Consider the following 21,527-nt stretch of genomic DNA (forward strand, 5'->3'; position numbering starts at 1 on the left):
GTGTGTTCACCGTGCCCTCGTCTCCTTTAACAATGCTGTCTTTCAGCTTGTTCGTATTGTCAATGATGCAGGTAACCAGATTGAATACGCTTTTAAACAAGCCGCTAAGGAATGTCCGCTTGTTGAGTGAGCGCGCCTTAGAGCCTTTTTGACAGGGCTGTAATGGATCCGTAGGCTTCGGTAGGTTCTCCAAGAAGTCGGATGCCTTGGGAAGGATGCTGTTAAGCTCAACTGTAGCTGCAGTAACCTTTGGGAGCTGAGGGTTGTCGATCCATTGTTGGACAATCGGAAACATGCCTCCTATCAAGATCGAGAGGTGTGAAGCGCTAGTTTGAATCTCAGTACCTGCGATGTTGAGGACCGTGGTGGCAGCCGCGAGAGTAATTCCAGGTGGAAGAAGAACGACATTTGAACTAGACGAAATTGCCGTAATGAGTTTGGTGCTTGACTCAGTGCTTGGCCCAGTGCTTGATTCAGTGCTTGATACAGTGCTCGATACAGAGATTACTTCGGCGCTCGATCCGCTATTCCATATGGTACTGGATACGGAGTTTAGCTCGCTGCTTGAAGGTGTGACGGAAGGGAAGGTAGGCGTGATCTGGCCTGAATTGGACGAATATGGTTTGCTTTCGCTCGAGATAAAAGTCGACTCTATGGACGAGCTGACTGGCAAAGAGCTAAGAGTAGATCCAACCCCTGTTCCTCCGAGCGTCGCTGTACTGTTTATAGGAATGGGAAATGGAGGGGATGTCTCCGGCGGCCCGAGCGCTCCGTTGGTGGAAGATATGGCTCCAGTTCCGCCTGAAGTGCCGAAACAAGCACTGAAGAGGTTTGCAGTAGGACGAACAAACATTTCAGCAATTCAGACATTGCCATGGCTTGATGGATTTGGAAAGAAACGAAAACTCAGCATATGAAGAGTCTAAAGCATGCGTATCGAGAGGCATAGCTGGGGTGTGATGCTACATATATAGCTACAAGACAGAACGGAAGACGTGTTATCGAGACATAGCAACGTGTTATTGCTGTAATTCCTGTTTCATTCTGCATGCAAAGAATTCAGGGGTTCACATCCTCGACTCTGGAAGAAGTGCAAGGGGCGTAATTCAGAATGTTTCGTACTGAGAACATTGTGATGGCGTTGGAGATTGATGCTAGGAAGGATGGACGTGGCAGTGGCACAGGCTGAGAGGGAGCTACTTTCATGGATATATGTATTCTCATGGTAGCCTACCAGCTCAAATGACTTACGTAGAAAGCAGGAAGCCCACAGAGATGAATGTCATCGAGTATGAAAGTTGGTGATTTGAACACCTTGGACGTCTTTGCCATCTGCTATTCGGAAAGAGCGTGAAGGTCATTGTCTGGATGTGCGAGAGCGGGCGCGAAATGCATACGTCGCAATAACTTCTGCCTGTATAGCCCTGCATCCTTCGTTTCCATGATCGAGATCAAGGACATATTTCGGCAGGATATTTTTGGCACGGGTTTCGCCCACCAAAAGCTACTGTGCCCCCAACAACGCCATGCTCTATCTGGGACGATCGTGGCGGAGTGCGTGTTCTAGCCAACTAGCAGGATATGGCGTTGCCACCCGATAGCTAGCGGCGGCGAGGGTGAGGTCCAATGTGGGTGGTAAACAAAAGAGTGATTTTGATTGTGTTGAAGTGCGTGGTGTAGGAGCTAACTTGCTAGCTGTGCGAAGGAAGGATAGTTATATTTTCTACGAGGTGCTGAGTAATATAAGCCGCTAGAGAGGAAGGGCCAAGAAGGAGACCGTGCCGTAGCAGGTGCCATCAACGGACTGTGGTAATGCCAAACCGACTCGGCTAGCTCCACTAGACTATGTGTCGCCCATGTAATTAGTATAGCGATAGAGCCTAGTTAGTTAGCCTACACGCACTTACTTTGTAGTGTGTATACAAAGTGCGTGGCTATAGTTCCTCATCCGATGCATCACTCAATCACGTTCATCGTTGTTGAACACCACCCTGAAGTCGCGAGACAACTCCCCGCCAAACACGTGTGCCGTTAGTGAAGCAGGCGTTGTTTGTGAGGCGAGCGCCATCAGGTGAGGCGGGTGCCATCAGTGAGGCGAGGACGAGGCAACCACACCTATCCAAGGTGCCTTGCTGTGCCGCAGCAATGCTGCCATCTGTTTGAAACGATCGCATTTCACCCAGTTGAACACGGTTGCATTTACTTTAGAGAAATTTCATCTCGTCGAGGATGAACCAGCGACACCGCCAAACTGCCTAATCAAAGTCTGTTCACTCAACTTTTGCAATCCCGGCAGCCATGGAAAGGCGCCCATCGCCGCCTCCGGATCTCGAACCCAGCGCAACTACTGCTTATCCCCCCGACGACAACGATCCATTGCTCGGCCCTTTTTTTGCGGCCTGCCAAACGGGCAATGTCGAGCTGGCTGTGCAGCTCGCACGATACCGTGACCCTCGCGACAACTTGCTTACATGGGGCCTTAACAAGGCGCTTGAAGCAGGGCATCTTGACGTCGCCCATGGCCTCCTTGAACTTGGAGTCAAGTGGGATGCTCACACGATATATCCTGCAGTGACGTCGCTTGAAACCATCAAACTCCTAGTCGAGTTCGGGTTCAAGGTGAACGACCCACTACCCGACGGCGAAGTTATTCTTCCGTGAGAGCGTGCCATACCCCTCCTATCATTTTCATCGTACTAACCCCGTTCCGCATCCCTAGTATGATTGTCGCGCGCAACGACTTCGCCTTCGTCCGCTACCTCCTCTCGCAAGGCGCAGACCCTAATCTCGGCCCGCCACTGTGTCCACAAGAGAGCATCTCATGGAAAATCCGGCCAGTTTCCGACTCGGGCGAAGCGCTGAATTACGCGGCTGTCTGCTCGACCCCTGAAATGATCGAGCTGCTCCTTTCTCACGGTGCGGTCCTCGCGAATGCGGTCCCCCTTCACTTCGCGGCGCAAGGGAGTAAGAATGCTGCCCCCGGGGCTACGATTCCCATGATGGAGTATTTGCTTGGGCCGGGGCTTGATGTTAATGCGATGGATCTTGAGATCAGAGGGGGGATGGGGCAGTATGGGACGCCGCTGCATTGTGCGATTAGGACGAAGAGAGATGAGGAGGCGAAGTGGTTGGTGGAGAAAGGGGCGGACCGCAAGGCCAAGCTGCCTCCCTTTGCTAAGTATAGAATGAGCTGGTAAGTATTTAGTCTAAAGCAGAGGACTAAATATTTTGAAGTGGATACCAGAAGGGGTGTTTGAATCTCTGGCGAACTGAAGGTGGCTAAAGCTGCCAAGGCGGTGTGCTCTCCCCTCGAAATTATGCCCATGTTGCTAGCCTTTTGCAATTTGCCTCGATGAAGCTGGATATTTGAATAATTTGATGACTGTATGTGTTCTTAGACAATCCGCAATTACCCGCTATCTATGAAGATACTTGCTCAACCTCATTATTTGCTTCACCCATGAGTAAAACGTAGGAAGATTGTCTCAACCTACTACGCTGTGATCTGCAAAAAGTCCACCATCTGCCCAGCTGCACCTGCTTCACTATTTGCATCCCTTGATATCATTTGATAGCACTTTAACGCCAGCGATGTCCACTTCTACAACGTGAATGGCTGCTCCATCTACAAAGCAGCCACAGATCCATGTCCGCTATCAATTACTCCAAAGCCATCAACCAGAGTCTCCAATAACACGCGAGGGATGCCAGATTTACAGAAATCTGACCCAACACATCCTCAGCACGCTATGTCCAAAACCCTGTCGCGTTCCCAACCCTCTTCATATCTAAGTTTAGAGCAGAAATATGCCATTCTCTAGTAAAGCACTCGAGCGCGTACTGTAAGAGTTCTGTGTCGAGATCTGAATTATGTAGTTAAGTGAAATTTTGGTGGTTTCTTGGGTATGTGGATTTCAGGTTGGCAGAAGGAGTTGGAATGCAAAATAACGCTGGAGCACGCCCATCCTTTTCGGCAATCAGTGCCTCGCTTATCTTTTTCGCGCTACGCCTAATTTGGCAAGTAATCTCAACGTCCACTATAAAAGGCCCCTCTTCGCCGTCATTTTCTCTCCCTCTCCTCATCCTTTTCTCTCTACTCTTATTCACCCATCCGCAACGCCTCTGCACAGCCCTTTTCCCCCACTCAATCATCCTGCATGAGGCATTTTTTTCAAACCTAGTTATCCGCTCAGTAGAGTTGGACTGGGTTGCTAAGGCTTTGATACTCCATCGATACTATCGTATCGCTCCTGTACAGACTGGCCATCTCGGAGTAGTGGTACTCCAGCCATAGCGGCTGGGCAAGAAGATACTTTGCAGCTGCTCCTTAGAACCTGTGTAGCTCCTTCAATTACGTCTTGTTATTCAACCGACTTGCCTTTTGCCGTGTAGAATACGTAGTGAACACAATTTTTTAATTCTGTCTGCCTGTCCGAGCGAGCTAGGGTCTTCTCGCCGACCGCAAACTATGACAGAAATGCCAGCTACACGGAGGAGCACTCGACTGAGGACAGCTCGTAAGCTCAAGGGTTGGATTTCCTATGATATGGATCCATTTGGGACAAATGGCTGTGTAGGAGAGAGGTACTATCATAGCACCATCACTGACGTAGTGTAGGGGAATTCATACACATTGATCTAATGCATGCTCTACCGTAACCTTTCAGTACTCTTTAATAAATGAATACAAAATATTGGCCACTGGAGAAGACAGAAGTGGTACCGGAAGTGAAGAGCAGTATGTGAACGACTTCACGTCCTACAAGCTTAATAGCATATAGTACTTTAGTGGATTCAACTTCGTACGGCGTACTCAGATATATACAAAGATTTTCCCTCAGATACAGAAGCTCTGGCTGCTTTGCTCTATACTCGATTGTACGGAGAGGTCTACTGTCAGCGAGTCACGTGGCACCGAGAGATCCAGGAACTCTGCAACTCCAGAGTTTGATCAAGCATCAGCCCCTAAACAGAGCTGAATTCTCAACATCACGACGGCTCTCGTAGCTTGTTTCTACCCGCCCACTGTCTCGTGGATAGTTGCCTCCTAGAGGTGCGTTAGGGGGTCTCCTCCGGTAGGTGTAGGTGGCGGCAGAACTGTCGATTAACCAACGAAATTGGCGGTTGGCTGAGATTGACTAATTAGGAAGCAACCATTTCACTGAATACTAGATAGAAGAAATACAAACTAACTAATATAAGCGCTCTGATTGGTTGGGAAATTGGCTTAATTGTCCACATTAGGTCTGAAATATAGCCCTCAACACCAACTTTCTAGCCTTCCCAACTCCCCACATTCTACTCCCTTTTTATAGCCCCTTTACTATATTGTATATAGTAACAAGAGATAGGCTATAGTAAATAGACAGGTACAGGAGTTAAAAATCCTGTTAAGCAGGTGTAGGAAAGGGGTAGGACGCAGGAGGCGGAAAGGCTGGAAATCTTGCTGCTGAGGACCATATTTCATCACCTGGCCAACTGTGCCAGCCAGCCAATCCAATATTGGGCCAATTAGTCCAACCAATTTACACATGCAACTAAGCCGTCAGTCCAACCAACCGAGAGGTGTGAGTTGGTTGAATTGGTTGATCGACAGCTCTGCCTGGCGGAGAGTTAGGCCTCTAAGTGGGTGGCTTAATTCGAAGGCTCTGCAGCCTCATTGACATCGACGCCTAAGATCAAGAGGTACGCCTACAGGCATGCACGGCCTACGGAGGCCTCCGGGCCGCAGGTAACGAAGTCATTTTATCCACACTGTGTTTCGTGCGTGGAGCCGTATCTCAATCAGCCTATCTGGGCTCAGCCCCCACGAGAGAGCGAGCAAATAGACTTTCGTTTTGCGCCTCGATACAACCTGCATTATCACGCGGCACATGTCTCACCCAGTAACTCAGCCCCCCAGCCACTCGGCGCGTAGCCTGCTCAGCAGTATCTCTGAAGCGCGGCGATAAACCCTGACCGCCCCCCTAAAGTTGAACTGGCTTTGGATTCGGCCTAGCCTTCATCTGTTACTACCATCAGAAGCAACCTTTCGATATCATTCCTAGTAACTCATGATCAGTATTTATCCCTATACTAGGATAGTACGTTCAACCTACCATCCCTTGCCTCATACTGCGCGCACCATCGTTGCCTTTATCACACTCATCTGTTCCGTTGCACACTACGCACATGGCGCTGCTGGTCCAACCCTTAGCATTGAGAGCCTACCAGCTTTCACCACTCAACGCCCTTGCCTGAAGGATTGCCTATCCTGTGTCGACTGTGGCGGAAACTTCAGATTTGACGAAGGCGACCTCGGCGAACAACTGGGTTGTGAGGGACCTCCGTTCCTTGATAACTGCTTCTGTCGAGCCGACCCGGTAGACTCTGCAAGCTCAAAGATCAAGTCCTGCACGTCAGAAAACTGTAGTGGGAACACTGTTGATATGTCTCTGGGCTTCTCTATTTACGACGCGTACTGCTCTGTCACGCCGACCTCAACCCTTTCAGCGACACAGACTCCGGAAAGCACACCAGCAATCACGACTCTTCCAGCAATAACGACCAAAGTAATCGTAGAGACTGTGCTCAGCAGCTCAGCCACGGATACGTTCAGGTCTGGGATATCGCGTGAGTGCATTGTTGCGTGGTGCGCTGTGGCACTGTCGATGGTTGGCAGCCAGTTAGAATGCTCCTACGCACGTCTGTCTACGCGTCTCAGCTGTACAGGGTTCACTTCTCAGCTGGACAGGGTTCACCTGTTGTTTTGTCACCGTTGCTGCCTGCAACCCCTGGTCTCTCTTCACTATATAGCCACTCATTAGCACCTCAATACAACTCATGCTTTCCTCACTGATCCTTTGCCCTTCCTACGCCAGCTGCCAATGGTTGTATCGGCTCGTATTTGAGCTAGGCTAACCTCTTGACTCTGCCGGATACCCCAGGCCCTGCTCCCGAAGCAAAATCTTCAATTGCAGAGGGTACATTCACGATATTCTCGACCGAGACGATCCCATCAAGCCAGACTGGAGGAGGTTCTGCAGGACACAAGGGTGGTCTATCTCAATCCGATCAGATTGCTCTTGGAGTCGGCCTGAGCGTTCCAGTGGCTGCATTACTTCTATCTTTGTTCACCTTTTTTTATTTGCGAAAGCATCGGCAGCCTGGGGCTGTTTAATAAATCAATATGAAGTTGTATCAATAAATAATACTAATGAAGTGTTGAGAAATGGGGTTTCAATCATGGCTCACCTTATAATCTCGGGTCACGTGAAGAAATTGCACGTGACCCAAAAGAACATTGCTCTTCATCTCGATTGAGTTAGAGTCTATTACGATGCATTGTACTTAAGAACATACCTTGAACAATTCAATTATATTGATGACACGACCCTCCTTTGCATTCCATGCTTCAACAATATTAAAGTCCACTATATCAAATCCCCGCCTCTTTCGGAAAGTCTACTGTAACCCCTAAATGGTTGGCTTGCATCGTCAAACTGAGTGTGTCTCCGCAGAACATACCACAATACTATAAACCAAGCAGTTATTCAGGCATCCTCATTCAAGGTAACCTTCTGATGCAGCCATTCAAGACTCGCTACAGACACGTCGCCTGCAGACTCGTTGATCCAAGAAGAAATATAGTCCGCAACCCACAGAGGGTTCTCGTCACCCAGCCAATGACCTGTCTTAGGAACGACGACACAGGCCAAGACATTCTCTCCTATCGGCCCCCAAAACTGTTCGAGCAACTCCCTGCTGTGCAGACTAGCCTCACCGCCCATTGCCAGCATTCTCGGCTTGACTCTAACAGACTTGAACTCTTCCGTGTCTTCTAAGACGGACCCACTGAGGAACTCGACGGCAGACTCAAGACCGCTTGGCCTCTGCCACTCTTGAACGTATCTCCGGAAATGCTCCGGCTTAATTGCGCTCAATCCGCTGTAGGCCGCGCGCCAGAAATACCGGAGGAGGAACTGCTCTTCTCGTCCTCTGATAAGGAATACTGCCGCTTCAGGGACCGTGAAGAGCCCCAAGTGCCAGCTATCGAATAGCGTCTTGCCCTTGCTGGGTTGCTGAAAGACTTCAAGGCCGAACCCAGGAAGCGCGTATTCTGCGACAATGAGACTCTTCACGAGGTCTGGATGTCTCTAGCGAGCAGCACGGCAGGTCCACATCCTTTGTCGTAGGAGAAGATGTGCATTTGCCAGATGCGAAGGAATTTGATGACAGTGTAGAGTGCATCGCTTGCTTTTTTGGAGGTGAGTGGTGCTGAGCTCCGATGAAAGGACTGGCCCATCCCTGGTAGGTCTGGAACAATGACTAAGAAACCCTTGCAGACGAGCGCAGGGGCTATAGTGTGGTACATGAGCTATCAATGTCAGTGGCTTTACCCTCCAGAGTGCGATGAAACATACCGAATGCTGAGGTACGCCATGAAGGAGTAAGGGTGGTGGACCACCCCCGTCGTAGCGTAGAAAGATGGTCCCATCTTCAACCTTGACCTGCTGGCAGGACCATTCTTCGAAGGGAGATGCTTCGGAAGAAGACATGGTTGGCGAAGGATACAACACAAACACTGTGCAAGAGGGATAATATTACCACGGAGTGAGAAAACTGACGGTAATGAACCCTAAACTCTTTAGACACGTCAAATGAAGCTGGTGGTGTTGATGACGATGTTTAAATGGGAAAACAGCTGCACAAAAGCTCATATTTAAGCATCGCGTCGGAAAGCCCCTAAAGTCGACATGAGACACCTACGGATATACGGCTCAGGTTTACGTCCGATAGAATATGATTTGAAAGCGACAGCGTCAAATTGAATGACTAGGCCTCAAGTACGTGAAAGGCTTTGCTAGGGTTCCTATGTTTGCCCGTTTTAAGCTTAGACGAGATTGCCGAATTAGGAAGTGTTGCGACGTCATCGGACGTCAGCCGACGATTTTGCCCTACACGATAACTGATGAGCCAATCACAGTTGCATGGGCCGAAGTGCAGTCTCGAGTACGTTTGTGTACATTGACGTCGCTGATTACCTCAGTTCGGCAGTAGATTGAACTCACATGCCGCTAGTATCTACTCTTAGAACTCTGGAGCTCCCGGGTATCCCTACACACGTTATATCGACCAATCACATCCTCGGAAACACACGTGCGTGCAGTGTTGGGGGGGGGGGAGAGTGATATGAGAGACTGCTGCGTTGGCCAAACTCGTTAATGGCATGAACGTTCCGAAGCCACGTTATATTTGGATAATGACGAATGATAAGACCTGTGAAAAAACTAAGCACTTGACGGGTATGGCCGCTGGTGGATTTCGTTGTGTATGCGAAAGCATGCTGAGAGTTTGAAGAACTAGTCTGAATGCAATTCAAGCTGGCACCGTAAACCATAGCAGCTCACAAAAGCAGTCTTTCGGGACGGTTCGTTCGAGCACCTGCCACGGCGTAAATACCGGTGTCATCTTCGGCGGGATAAGCGTAGTCAAGCTATCCACCGTTTCCGGTAGTTCCAAAAACGCCCACAACGAGGCTTCGATAGATTGTCGATCAGCCATCTCGAGCTGCTTCCATGCTGCCGTCATGCGTACAGCTGACACCCAGAACTCAAGGCACTTTGTACTAGTCGCAAAGAGAAAGCTCAAGCGAATTAACGCCTAAAGCAGGTGCTCCGGGGAAAGTGCAGAATCGTCGGACTTCTGATCGAGGTGCTCTGCGACAGATGCGAGATATGACTCGACAGCGCGTGAGAAATCACCGTAGTCCTGCATCGCAGATGTCAGGAAGATGATAATCGCAAAACGACAACTTGCTTTAACAGATGGAGATTTTTGATGATCTTCAATCGACTCCTGGGTACGTTTTACAAGTCTCTTGAGTGCTGTCGGGGTCTTGAAAACTTTGGAGCGAACATAGTCATTTTGCTGCTCCTCATCGGCTTGGGAAGTCGGCAAAACTTTCAATGTCGTTGACTTTCTTTTTAAGAGTAATCCTTTTAGCTCTTCGTATCCCTCCCTATGGAGAGGTTGGTCCATAAAGCCATTCGATGTACCAGAAAGCGCAATGGCAGCCCAGGTGTGCTTTGTGAATACCAAGGGCTCATCGCGGAATGAGAGCAGGCCTCCGTTAACAGCAATCATTTTTTGGGCAGCTCGCCAATGCATGGATGAAGACTCGCCGCTTCTCCTCTTAACGTTAGCTAGCAAGCATGTTGCAAGAGTGGTTCCGCTAGTCGGCGATGAAAGATTGGTGATGATGTCTTGAATGACATGGTTCTCGTAACTAATTGGATAAGGCAGGTCGTATAAACTTGCTCGATGACAAGCCGCTTCAAACAGCATGGCTCGTAAAGAGACCGGCTCCCGTCTGTACAACTGGAACAGATCGACGGCCATTACGATGCTGCCAACATGATGTTGCCAATACTTTCGAAACAGCGACGGAATGAGAGTTGTATCTTCCAAGGTCAGAACACGCGATATTTCTAGATCGTAGCCTTACAATGATGTATCAATTGGTGCTCGTCATCGCTCAAGGTGAAAGCGTAAGTGGCAAAAGGGTCGCGGTAGCCGGACCCCAGATTGATTGGAGAAGGCAAGAGGCGAGAGGGCGTTGACAATCTGGCATCAATCGTGTGCTCTGAATAGGTTCCTAAAAGGTTTTCCCGTCGTTGTCGCCGATGTCTTTCCTTTGCTGCGTGTGCGCGAGCTTTTGACTTCCTTCCCGGGTTTGACTCCTCCACGAACAGCAAGCGAGGTGGCGCCATTGTGGGCTACACATGTAAGAGGAGACGAACTGAATACAGAAGTCAAGCGATAGACCACTTACGTCTTGAAACTGATCACGAAGTTATACGCGGAGTTGCCCCGATTACCAATCTAGGCCATTCGATTACTAATCGCTAAGGAGTCAAACTTGAAGTGAGATTTTTATCTTCACGGCACCACAGCACCTTTCTCCGTAAGGGCTGTATTATAATGTTGAGATCATCACTATAGTCAAAGTCACGTGGGAGCGCTTCATAAGCTAGCACCCCTAAAACACCGAGATTAGGAGATCCTAGGGAGGATTAGAGGTGTGCCTAGGTGACTTAGATGGGAGTGAATGTAAAAATATAAGAGTGCAAAGGGAAAGAGCACACAGTGAGCACAGAGTGGAGATCTCGTCGCGGCAAGGGAACGAGGGGGTGAAATGTGGCGGCGCTAAGGTGGCGGTGCTTGTGGCACATGAAGGCGGCGGTGTAGCCAATTTCGCTGATCAATCTTCTCAGCTTTGCACGTGATTTCCATCTAAGCCTTCGCCTTTTGGTATTCGCCAGAAGAAATGTTATTAGTAAGGTTTTCAGGAGAGCATAACATTCAGTGTGAATGACAGAAGTTCTTACCCTTAGAACAGCTGGAACATTTATAGGAGTGGAGCACGTGGCACGTCGTCTAGATGAAGCTAGCTTCAAGTTTCCGCCTCCAGGATTCTACGTACAAGGGTACCTAGGCTACAGTAGCGCCCGGTGGAGGCTTAGCTTTTGCTGGCGTTTCCTGTGTAACGTCGGGACGGCCCGCTAGTGGTCCGCCAACTTTTGAGAGGTCGCTAGCTGCAGGTTCAGGAGGCAGGACGGCAAAGCGGCTAAGCCATGCAAAAATCCCCTGTACGAGGACAAGGCGCGTAACGCCTATGCTAAGCCTCCCTCTCGATAACGAGGCCGCGAATACCACCGTATCATTAGGCGCTGCCTTTGGGAAGGCAGCCTGCTGATCTTCAATCAGGCTGACGTATCACCCTGGGCTACACTCTCCCCCCTGTACGGACTGGACACGACCCTGCGCAAGGCACGAAACCAGGGGTTTCACACTGTAAACCACCCCTGTTGTGCACGGTAGTGTTCAGTCCGTTCAAGGGGGGGTAACTGTAAAATCCCATGTTCTACGCATGGTCGTGTCCAGTCCGTGCAGGGGGGAGAGTGTATATAGACCATCGCCCACAGCTATCGATCCTTGATAGTACCTCTTTCCCTCCGCTCTGCAGTCTCTAGGCGCAGCTCACTCATCGACTTACTCCTACCCTCACCGTCTCATTGTGCCCCTTCTTGAACCCTGCATAAGGAACTGGCAAATAACACCCGAGGTAGTACCTTATGTGCACTATACCTTTCTTTGCAGCTGCCATCCTGTTCGCCTGCGTTAGCGCTCTACCGTTGAAAAATGAGACTAGTGGAGCGAACTTCCAAAATGCCATGGGAAAAGAGGAGCCAAAGCAAGGATGGACTTCTTCCCCCAACGAGAGGGGCACTGCAGATATTCTTTGGAGCTGCGGATCAACAGTAATTTTATGTTGCTGGTCGATGCTCTGCCTCAACGTACCAGGACCTAAGGACACCTACTGGATCATAATTCGACGCAAAGTGTGGATATTTAGTTTGACTCTCTGTGGACCCGAAGTGTGCGCTATTTCTTCGATGGGACAGTATCTATCGGCCCATCAATCTTCTAGGGACTTTAAGGCAGCAGGGATTAGCGATTGGACATTGCAACATGCCTTCTTCGCTGATATGGGCGGCTTCGTTTTGCAGACGCGCGACTGGGTGCCCTTTCCAATTACTGCGAAGCAATTGTTATGGCTGACCCAGCGCGACTACATATCAGTTTCTCCGGCAGTCTTTCGACATATTAAAGACAGGAACAAGGTCGATGGCATGATGCGGTTCATCATGGTGCTACAAACGCTTTGGTTTCTCGCCAACTTCTTTGGACGAATCGCCCTAGGACTTGCGATTACCACCATTGAGCTGACGACTGTGGCCTTCATCTATGCCAGTCTGCCCATGGTATTCTTATGGCGACATAAACCTGCTGAAGTGGGAGTTGCCGAGGTCCTGGTTACCGACGCGAGCATGACCGAGATACTGTTAGCAGGGGGAGAGGCTGCGCGTGAGCCGTACAGCAAGACGCCGCTGGATTTCATCGACCGCAAAGAATGGGCTTGGTCGATCTATTGGCACCACTTGAGAAATATCCTTCGTTACTTGCGTATTGCCGCCGGACCTCAGGTGCGCCCCGCGGACCGCGTCTCCAATTTCGACATTCCCGAGATTCCCACTTGGGTCTTTTGCCTTGGTGCTGTATACTACTTCGGATTTGCCGCCATCTTCGTAGCTGGATGGAACATGAGCCTACCGACCCACACGGAACAGCTGCTTTGGAGAGTGGCAGGCCTCCTCTGCCTTGGAACTCTATTTGTTGGAGAAATTATAACCGAGATGGCGTTTACAGTCTGGCCATATGTCAGAGCGAGATGGTTACAAAGCTGCGAAGAGGGCAAGTCCAAGTTTAATCCGACTATTGCTCATGAACACGAAGTGTCTCCCGATGAGAGGAATTCTAGGTATTCCAGGCCCTCAAACCCACCAAGACCCCGGCCGCGCACGATATGGAATTGGATAAGGAACAATTCCGTTGGGCAGGATAAACAAGTTAGTATGCAGCTTAGAGTACTACTACCCATGTATGTTATCGGCCTTTTATATATTACGGCAAGAGTTTTTATTATCGTGGAGGACATCTTGGAGTTGCGTTCGCTTCCTTTGAGCTGCTACAAAACTCCCGACTGGCAGCAATTTATACCACATTTGGGGGGATAGATGTAGAGCAGTCTCACGACGAGGCTGCTTATTTTGATCGAGGTACAGACGATAATTGGACATGGTACGGAGGCATAGATCGGACTGGATTTAAGCAAACTGATTTTCCTACCAACATAGATGTAGTTTTATGCTAGATAAAATTGATTTAGAAAGCGAGTCATATCATTTTCCACGGCAAGTACAAATCGTGACTCGAAACGAAGTTTCTGCATGCAATATGTATTAGTCTGAGTATATTAGAAGCCGTCTAAGCTAAGTCGCAGCACTGCCTAGATGCGGTACCTTTGCCAGAGGAAGAGAAGGGGATTTTGTCGGGCCCAAGACTCCGTTCGTGCTTCGCAAAGTGAGAAATAGATACCGTATCGTTGGTTTGGCCAATTTCGGGAGCATGTTTCTGAATGGTACTATTTGGAAGGATCTTTTGGAGCAGCTTTCTGAAGAGTCTGAGTCGTTTTTTGTGCAGGAACTCGCAGTTTGTTGATCAGCATGACCATTTTTATTATAGGGATAGAGATGGATAGACACGTTTATCGCCGTAGTTCTAAACAGGACTTGCCGTTCCGGACGGATCGAGAGCTTTAGTTGCTGTGAATATGATGAGGCGTATGCGCTGGATAGATCGTGAACTGCGATTTGTTCACACGTCTCCGTGCAAGGGACTTTGGGGGGCTTTGGTGAGCATAGGCCGGCCTAAGTGTGGATATATGACTGTGTCCCGAAACAACTGGTATGTATAGTGTGGAAAGGTGGGGTGGGCAAATTGGAATGGAGATTGCTGGCGATATTGAATATACTTGTTTCATATTTTAAGACCAGTGCTACGTGCACGACCCCTTTTTGCTGCTTGTACGATGTCCTTTTGCTGCACGTACGACCCCCCCCCTTAGCAGCCTCTTCACCGCGTTTTAATTAGCTCGGAGAGCTCGGAGGTTCCTCCGGCCATTCACTCTTACGTATATTTGCACGTGCAGCCTTTCCGTTTCATCTACAGCCTTCCCATTTTGTATAGCTACGTGTATAGCTACGTGTATAGCTACGTGTATAGCTACGTGCCTACGTGCCTACGTGCCTAGGAGAATGCCTAAACCGTCGATTTCGCACCTAATAGAGGCCCTCTCTCCATCGCCCCTGGCCTACAAGCACCTACGTAAAGTCCTCATCAACGAGATCCTCCGCATACTCATCAAAGTCCTCATCAGCCGCCTCACGAGCTGCCTCACGAGGCTGCGGCAGGCCTGTCGACTGCGCTGTACTTCCTGCGACAGGCTGTAAACCCCGTACCTGCGCTTCTAGTAGCGCAATCTTCCGCTCAAGGTCTGCCTTGATATTCGCACGTCGCTTCTTTGTAGGACCTCCTGGTGTTGAGTTCTTAGGTGGCCTACCGCGCTTCCTAGGCGGCTGATTGATAAACGCATTTGGAATCTATCTATGCTCCGGAGTAGTCGGCCCGATAAGCGAGCCAATTAAAACGCGGTGAAGGGGCTGCTAGGGGGGGTCGTACGTGCAGCAAAAGGACATCGTACAAGCAGCAAAAAGGGGTCGTACACGTAGCACTGGCCTATTTTAACTCCTAAAGGGGGCATTGCATAATTATTTAAACTTGATCCCCCTTGACGCTACGCTCTTGATTGATCTGGATCGAGTGCAGGCACCTCGAATCTCAATGAATGTTGCGCTGCAGACTCCATTCGCGATTGAGAAACCTCTCCCTAGTTGGGATCTGCAATCCCAGCGATCACTCGAGGTCGAGGTTGTAGGCGGACTAATACTCCAGATCGTCAAAATATGTGTAGAGCTCATCAACATACAAATATTTCGCTGATTCCTCGAGCTGGCGAAGGGTTTCAATGAGGACTCTGCTCTGCAATCTCTCCCGGATCGTGGGTCGGGGCGGAGGCGAGGGCGCTGGCGAGGGCGGAGGCGTCCTCCCAATAAAAATATCTCCGTTCTTGAACGTAGAAGCGTTACAACCATTGGAACTGCCGAATAGCCCAGGAGGGGTCATGTCTAGTCTCGCTTGGTCCCAGAAGATTATACCGGTTTTCTTTAACGAACGTTCACTCCTTGAATCGGAAGAAGAGATAAAACAGTATCCCGGGTTCTCCCGACTTAATTGCTCTATGGTGGTTTCTTCGCAATTTTCTTGTACTTGGCTTTCATCCTTCACACGACGCGTACGGATATATGTCTCGAGGGCTGTCTCAAGAGTAGGACAGCATCCGTCATTGGCAAAATTCTTCATAGCCATCAGACGCTGACTGAAGTCTGTGGTGGAAAGGTGCTTCAGGAAAGGAAGCCCAAGCTCCACCATGCAATCGATCTGGTATCCTTGGTTGTACCTGTCGTCGAACATGCTCAGCCCATACAAGTCAAGACTCTTCAGAGACGTAGCCATTTTTGGATGGTCGCCTTTCCGTTCAACGTTCTCTGCAAAAATTGCGAATATCGTGTCCTCCACTTCCTGCACCACTATAGTCATTTGATGGGTCAGATAGCTGTGGATGCTTATTATCTCAAAAAGCTCCCATGGCTGGTATCGTGCCTTGAACTCTTCTTGTGGAAAGTTTCCTCCGGAATAGTCATGGCGCTCAGAGACGTGATCCGGACCACCATAAAGACGTCTATACTCCTCGAATCGGCAAAAGGCGCGGAACAGCCGGGCACGTTCAAGTCCCGAGAGAAGAATGGAGGATATTTCTTCGCCTGACCAGTCCACATTCCTGGATCCTTTTCCACAGAGGCAAGCTTCTCGAAATTCAGCAAGTGCTCTCGCCGCGAAATCGTTAATGAAGCCATTTACAAGATTCCATAGTTTGCAGAGGGAGTAGAGCGTATCAAGATTGCGAAAATCTTCCTTTAGTTCACCTTCCGGAATGGAATCAAGAAAACCCTTGACACGCTGTAGTCGCCGTTTTCGGTACTCCTCATCCGTAAGGCGACCTCGGCCGCGGCCTGGCAGCCCTGCGATGTATTCTCGTCGTGCGGAGAGGCTGCAAACCGAGTAGGCACGATTCGCAAGAAGAAGGTCTTTCATGGTTGCTGGATGGACGGCATTGTGAAGGACAGCCGAAAGGACGGAAGCCTTGTGATTCTGAAAGATCTGGTAGATGGGCTTGGTCGTCCGAATGAAAGAGTAAAGGTCGGTGGGCGACTCCAGCTCCATGAGAATCATGAGAGTGAGGTCTGCGGAGAGATTGTAGGTAGAGGAGGTCATGTTGGGCGATGGTAGAGGGATTTGTGTGCGCGTGTTGGTGCCTCGAGGGGTTAGCAAAGTGCCTTATCGATAAGAGAGGGCGCTGGTCACGTGGTCATCTCGCCTTTCCCAGCCTCGGAATTTAGCTGTTTGACGAAGTTTCATCTACACCATCAAATGTCACTTCCTCTAAGTCAACATAGAACACTATCAGCGTGCCCCTACGCGCTGCGGCGTATTCCACTGTTCCACATCTCAGGCGTCTCGCTGCCGCAGCAGAGCTGGCCCGTGCAAAGCGTATCGCTGCGGCACAGACTAATGAGGCATCTTAGCATAGCCTTCGCCGCACGCAGATGAGCTTGAGGATACTGGATGCACAGTTTGGCAAATGGGGAGCTCACAGGAAGCGCCATTCGCGGACTGCTTCAGTCTCATCATTCTGAAGCGGTTTCAATTCCCGACTATCTCGACGGGGAGTAACGATAACCTATCCCGCTTCAAAGCACAGCTTGAAGATTATTTTAGGCCGAGATGCTGTCATTGCTGCTGCTGAATGTGCCCTCACAATTAGATGTCTGTATCAGGTTTATCTGAACTCACGGATTTGAATGGTTTTGCCCTAGATTCTCATAGCCGCCGAACTTCATGGCGATCGCATGCGGAAAGACGGCGTTTCTATGATCTGGAGGCCTGCTGTCCGACCAGGCGCTTATCTTCCATTCCTAAATGAGGACTCCATGAGGCACTGGTAAGGTAAATCTAAAATACTTTTGTTGTCCCTATCTTTTCTTGAACATTCAGTTTCCGTCTTACCCTCCACGGCTCGTCCCTTCCTTACAAGTCACGTACTTCAGGATGTCGTCCCGCTATGGACGAATAAGGGTCACCAATATCCCATACGACAACGAGACTGACTATAGAAATGAGCGGATTCGACGGTATCCTAATACCTACTATGATGATCACCCCTCTCAAGAGGCTGAGGATGATTACAATGCGTACTCAACCCACACGGATAAAGCGAACCGAGCTGTAGGATACTACAAATAGCAACGGCAGGCCACCGAGTCTCAATTCGAGCGGGACACCAAGTCCAATCTGTTCCGGAGTGAAAAAGACAAGCTAAGAGAACGCAAATATTACAAAAAGTATGATAGCCTGTTCCCAGAGCAGCACAGCAGATTGGTGGAGCCTGCCCTAGATGCCTCATTTGCAACCGAGAAGTGAGCAGCTCTTTTATTGTCTTTTTACCTCAAGGCTGATATTCGGTAGTATGGCAGTTGGTCGCCATAAGTTCCTGGAATCACATCCCCTTGGGTATAACATATTGCGTGGCCGAGAAAAGCATGTAGATTATTTTGCAAGCGCACAAAAGCAATGGGAATTATATGATAAGAAAGCCCAGAAGCACGCTCAATATGCAAGGTTAGTTAACCTATTCTCATAAATACTGTGTCTCGTCATAAATATCTACCACACCTTTTTGCCACATCGTAACTGTGATCTGCTGACCTGGATTTCTGAAAATACCATGAGGCACCACAAGCGGTGGTAGAAAAGTGTGCAAATATCTATCACCACGCGCTGGCTGAACCAACCCTTTCGGATATCCATGAAAGGAAAGACTAACGCCAGCTCAGTGACCCTGAGATAAACGAGAAGCGAGATCAATATGGGCGACTGAGGCCTCGGTACGAACCTAGCGACGACGAGCGAGAAGAATACTACGATGACTTAGAAGAGAGTCGCGGGGTCGTTCTTTTGGGACCAAGCCCCAGCACGATCCTCGCGTAGTAGAAGTAGAAGTCGAGGACGACACGGGTATCGAGCCAGCTACGGTGAAGACTATCCCTTCCAACACTGAGCTGCATGTGGCTGTTATACAGTCAATCGCTCCGGTCATCGAATCGCTCCGATATGCTCATGGAGAGGAACATCAGAGTTGGCGGACGCGAGCGTTGAAAGGGACAGCTACGACGGAAACTAGTATGGCGAGAAATACTGGCTGTGAGTCATAGATTGAAGCCTAAGTTGGGCAGCTAAAGTGGGCTAAGTTGTTGTTTCGCGATTTTTGCTAGATGTGGTAGTTGGTTTGAACGGTACGATATCTGATGGTACTCAATTTCATGTCTCGCATGGTTTCGCAAATCTTTTATCAATCGTTCAAGTCACACGGAGAACAAAGGCTCTCAAAAGCCGCTCTGGATAGGGATCTGCCAAGATCGCTCTATTAGTCTCATTGATTCCCAAACTAGACGCTACCAAGATGATTACGCACCCGAAAGCAGGTTGCTGAATGGGGCGGACAGGTGTTACGCGTACGAACAGCTAGGCGAACCTTGGGAATTTGTTTCTGAATGAAAATATTTGGATGGATCTTGTAGAGCTGCTCTGTGAAGGGTCTAAGTCGTTTTTGGTGCGAGTACTTGCACTTTGGGGACCATTTGGACCAATGGTACGGTTACGGATATTCGACGGATATAGGCGTTTATCGTCGTAGTCCACTTCGTAATTCCAGACCAGGCCTGGCATTCCGGACGGATTGAGGGGTTCAATTACTCACTTCTAATCTCTGATTATGCAACGAGTCACCAAAATTATAACGTATCTTCCTTCGTTGATTTTGATACTTTGTTGTTAGGTCAGCTTCTTTTGTCGCTATCAATCAGCATCGTCTACTTTCATATCTCTACTAAAATCGCTTGGAAATCAGATGTCTACTTCCGCAGAGATCGGAGAGCTTCAACCCGGCGGCTTGGGGACTTTACAGCGAACTAAACGCCATCAGGTCGGTAGAGCTTGCGATTGGTATCGGGTTTATCGGATCAAATGTGATGCGAGATCTCCATGTCGCAATTGTGATTCCCACGGCCGTCAGTGTAGCAGCACTGGAGCGAACCAGATACGGACATTCGCTACCGCAACTAGGTGTGTTTATTACTGACCTAGCCCAAAAATGGCAGCTCATCCTTGGATAGAGAAATTGAACGACTGAAGTTGCAAGTGCAGGAACTTCAATATCAGGTCACGTGCTCCAAGCTGCGGAAAAGAATAAAGGTCCCAGTCGACCCTTACCATTCTTCAAGCCTATTGTTTCATTGCCAACCTACCTCGGCCCTTTCAGAGAGCATGGGGGGAACTGGAAATACTTGGAGCCTTATTACACCAGAAGTCATGGCTCGCTGCAGGCCATCTACTATGGCACCGCATCTCCGCACTATTTCATTGGCAGGTTAAATGTATACCTCCAATCTATACTACCTTCATCGCGATACGATCAGGACAAGCAACTCGACATAATGCCAACAACTGAAGATCCTGAGCCACGCAATGTACCCATAGGCTTCCTAGCATCGAGTTTAATCGGGACGGAGCGGGTATTGGAAACGACTCTCTCTCGACTCCAAGAGAAAACTCTGCTCGACTCATTTTGGCAGTCTTACCATCTATCATATCCAATCCTAGACAAAGAGGAGATCATGTCTCACGTAGACTCGCTATGGGTCCCATTTGTAACGCACCGCCAACCTTCAGCTCTCATCGACATCATCCTCGCTTTATGCACGCAACACAGCGCTTCACACCCACCGTCTCGCACCCCTGAAGGATTCAGTCCAGATCAGAATGCATTCTGTGATGATTATGCATTCTATCGAAGAACCCTCACTCAATGCGTTACAGTGCCAAATTCTCTCCATTCTCTATCTCCAAAACGTCTCTCGCCCGAACACGGCGAACATAATGCTTGCTACCGCCATCAGAACTGCAATCGTTCTAGGGCTTCACCGGGAAGCACCGAAAGGCACATCGACAGAAGAGGAGCAGACCCGAAAGCGGATATTCTGGACACTCTATGCACTCGAAATGGATTCAGCCATGCAACTAGGGCGGCCACTCGCGGTCAACATGTCTCAGGTCACATGCAATCTTCCGGATACAAACGAGACCCCTTTGACCATCCAATCGGACTCGTCATTGAATATAATGAAGACTTGCTATGCTTTCAACCTGCAATACATCAAACTGATCCTCGCAGCTCGAGCAACTTATGTTTCGTTCAACCACAAATGTGCTGACGTCCGTGGACCACAAGATCAGGACTGTCTTTACAACAATGCCGAGGGGCTGGAAACATGTGCGGAGTTCCTTTCACAGAAGATAGACTATATGTACAACTGGAGTCGTAATGTACCAGAGGTTTTGAGGTATATTCGAAAGAGTGCAGAGGAACTTATGTTGGACCCTCTCCAGAGGCCTCCTTCATGGCTACTCAGGTTGCCACTACTAGCGTGTCAGTGGCGTTACATCCTTCCATATCCGTAACAAGGGGGAACAGGGGAGTACCCCCCCCCCCCCTTTCATAGGCTATATATACGGGCCTTATGCCTCTTCAAATCAACACAGAACTGCTTCTTCACAACCTAAGAGTTATGAGCCCGGAATACTTGTTCACCAATCACGTGATGCTTTCCTCCTAAAGTACGACAACGCGGTCTCTGTCCCTTGGCTCTCTTACAGCCATTGTATCCTCCTTCCTCTCTCGTCACACGCTAGGAATCAATCAACCTATCTGCCGGAGTTTCTGGATTCCTGTCTGTACAAAAGCCAGCAGTACATCGCATATTCGGTTAAGACAAGGTTCAGCATTTGTTACGACATTCGATTGAGGTTCTCTCTACCATCTCGGGGGTGCGCTTACGCCACCCATACAC

At 49.3% G+C, this 21,527-nt stretch overlaps 7 protein-coding genes across 7 annotated transcripts in view; 3 read left to right on the top strand and 4 right to left on the bottom strand.

Moving 5' to 3' along the window:
• Positions 1-6,248: 6,248 nt before the first annotated feature.
• BDZ99DRAFT_527878 (uncharacterized protein) lies at positions 6,249-6,622 on the bottom strand (the record flags this gene model as incomplete). Its single annotated transcript, XM_033726308.1, has 2 exons — positions 6,249-6,369; positions 6,462-6,622. 2 exons carry the CDS (start codon positions 6,620-6,622, stop codon positions 6,249-6,251), a joined length of 282 nt encoding a protein of 93 aa, XP_033568879.1.
• Positions 6,623-7,372: 750 nt separating this feature from the next.
• BDZ99DRAFT_577157 (putative hydrolase) lies at positions 7,373-8,537 on the bottom strand (the record flags this gene model as incomplete). Its single annotated transcript, XM_033728659.1, has 3 exons — positions 7,373-8,125; positions 8,161-8,356; positions 8,403-8,537. The coding sequence occupies 3 exons, from the start codon at positions 8,535-8,537 to the stop codon at positions 7,533-7,535; spliced, it is 924 nt and encodes a 307-aa protein (XP_033568880.1). The 3' UTR covers positions 7,373-7,532.
• Positions 8,538-9,321: 784 nt separating this feature from the next.
• On the bottom strand, positions 9,322-10,723 carry BDZ99DRAFT_504187 (uncharacterized protein). The gene has a single exon (XM_033724027.1). It carries the CDS (start codon positions 10,378-10,380, stop codon positions 9,643-9,645), a length of 738 nt encoding a protein of 245 aa, XP_033568881.1. The 5' UTR covers positions 10,381-10,723; the 3' UTR covers positions 9,322-9,642.
• Positions 10,724-12,026: 1,303 nt separating this feature from the next.
• BDZ99DRAFT_469220 (uncharacterized protein) lies at positions 12,027-13,794 on the top strand. Its single transcript, XM_033721443.1, has one exon. The coding sequence runs from the start codon at positions 12,117-12,119 to the stop codon at positions 13,617-13,619; it is 1,503 nt and encodes a 500-aa protein (XP_033568882.1). The 5' UTR covers positions 12,027-12,116; the 3' UTR covers positions 13,620-13,794.
• An 851-nt stretch (positions 13,795-14,645) lies between these two features.
• Positions 14,646-16,836, bottom strand: BDZ99DRAFT_577160 (uncharacterized protein; the record flags this gene model as incomplete). The annotated part of the gene is made up of 2 exons (XM_033728660.1): positions 14,646-15,012; positions 15,431-16,836. 2 exons carry the CDS (start codon positions 16,834-16,836, stop codon positions 14,766-14,768), a joined length of 1,653 nt encoding a protein of 550 aa, XP_033568883.1. The 3' UTR covers positions 14,646-14,765.
• An 834-nt stretch (positions 16,837-17,670) lies between these two features.
• BDZ99DRAFT_527883 (uncharacterized protein) lies at positions 17,671-18,609 on the top strand (the record flags this gene model as incomplete). Its single annotated transcript, XM_033726309.1, has 4 exons — positions 17,671-17,847; positions 17,875-18,038; positions 18,088-18,240; positions 18,456-18,609. 4 exons carry the CDS (start codon positions 17,671-17,673, stop codon positions 18,607-18,609), a joined length of 648 nt encoding a protein of 215 aa, XP_033568884.1.
• Positions 18,610-19,528: 919 nt separating this feature from the next.
• The window catches only part of BDZ99DRAFT_492315 (uncharacterized protein), a gene marked incomplete at both ends in the record, with an annotated part of 3,228 nt that continues 1,229 nt past the window's right edge, over positions 19,529-21,527 (top strand). Inside the window, 5 exons of the mRNA XM_033723155.1 lie at positions 19,529-19,646; positions 19,820-19,872; positions 19,902-20,404; positions 20,439-21,034; positions 21,296-21,338. Of these exons, the coding sequence (XP_033568885.1) occupies positions 19,529-19,646; positions 19,820-19,872; positions 19,902-20,404; positions 20,439-21,034; positions 21,296-21,338 (1,313 nt within the window). The remainder of the gene's footprint in view (positions 19,647-19,819; positions 19,873-19,901; positions 20,405-20,438; positions 21,035-21,295; positions 21,339-21,527) is intronic.

Source organism: Mytilinidion resinicola (assembly GCF_010093595.1).
Source record: "Mytilinidion resinicola strain CBS 304.34 unplaced genomic scaffold BDZ99scaffold_35, whole genome shotgun sequence".
NCBI classification, from domain to species: domain Eukaryota; kingdom Fungi; phylum Ascomycota; class Dothideomycetes; order Mytilinidiales; family Mytilinidiaceae; genus Mytilinidion; species Mytilinidion resinicola.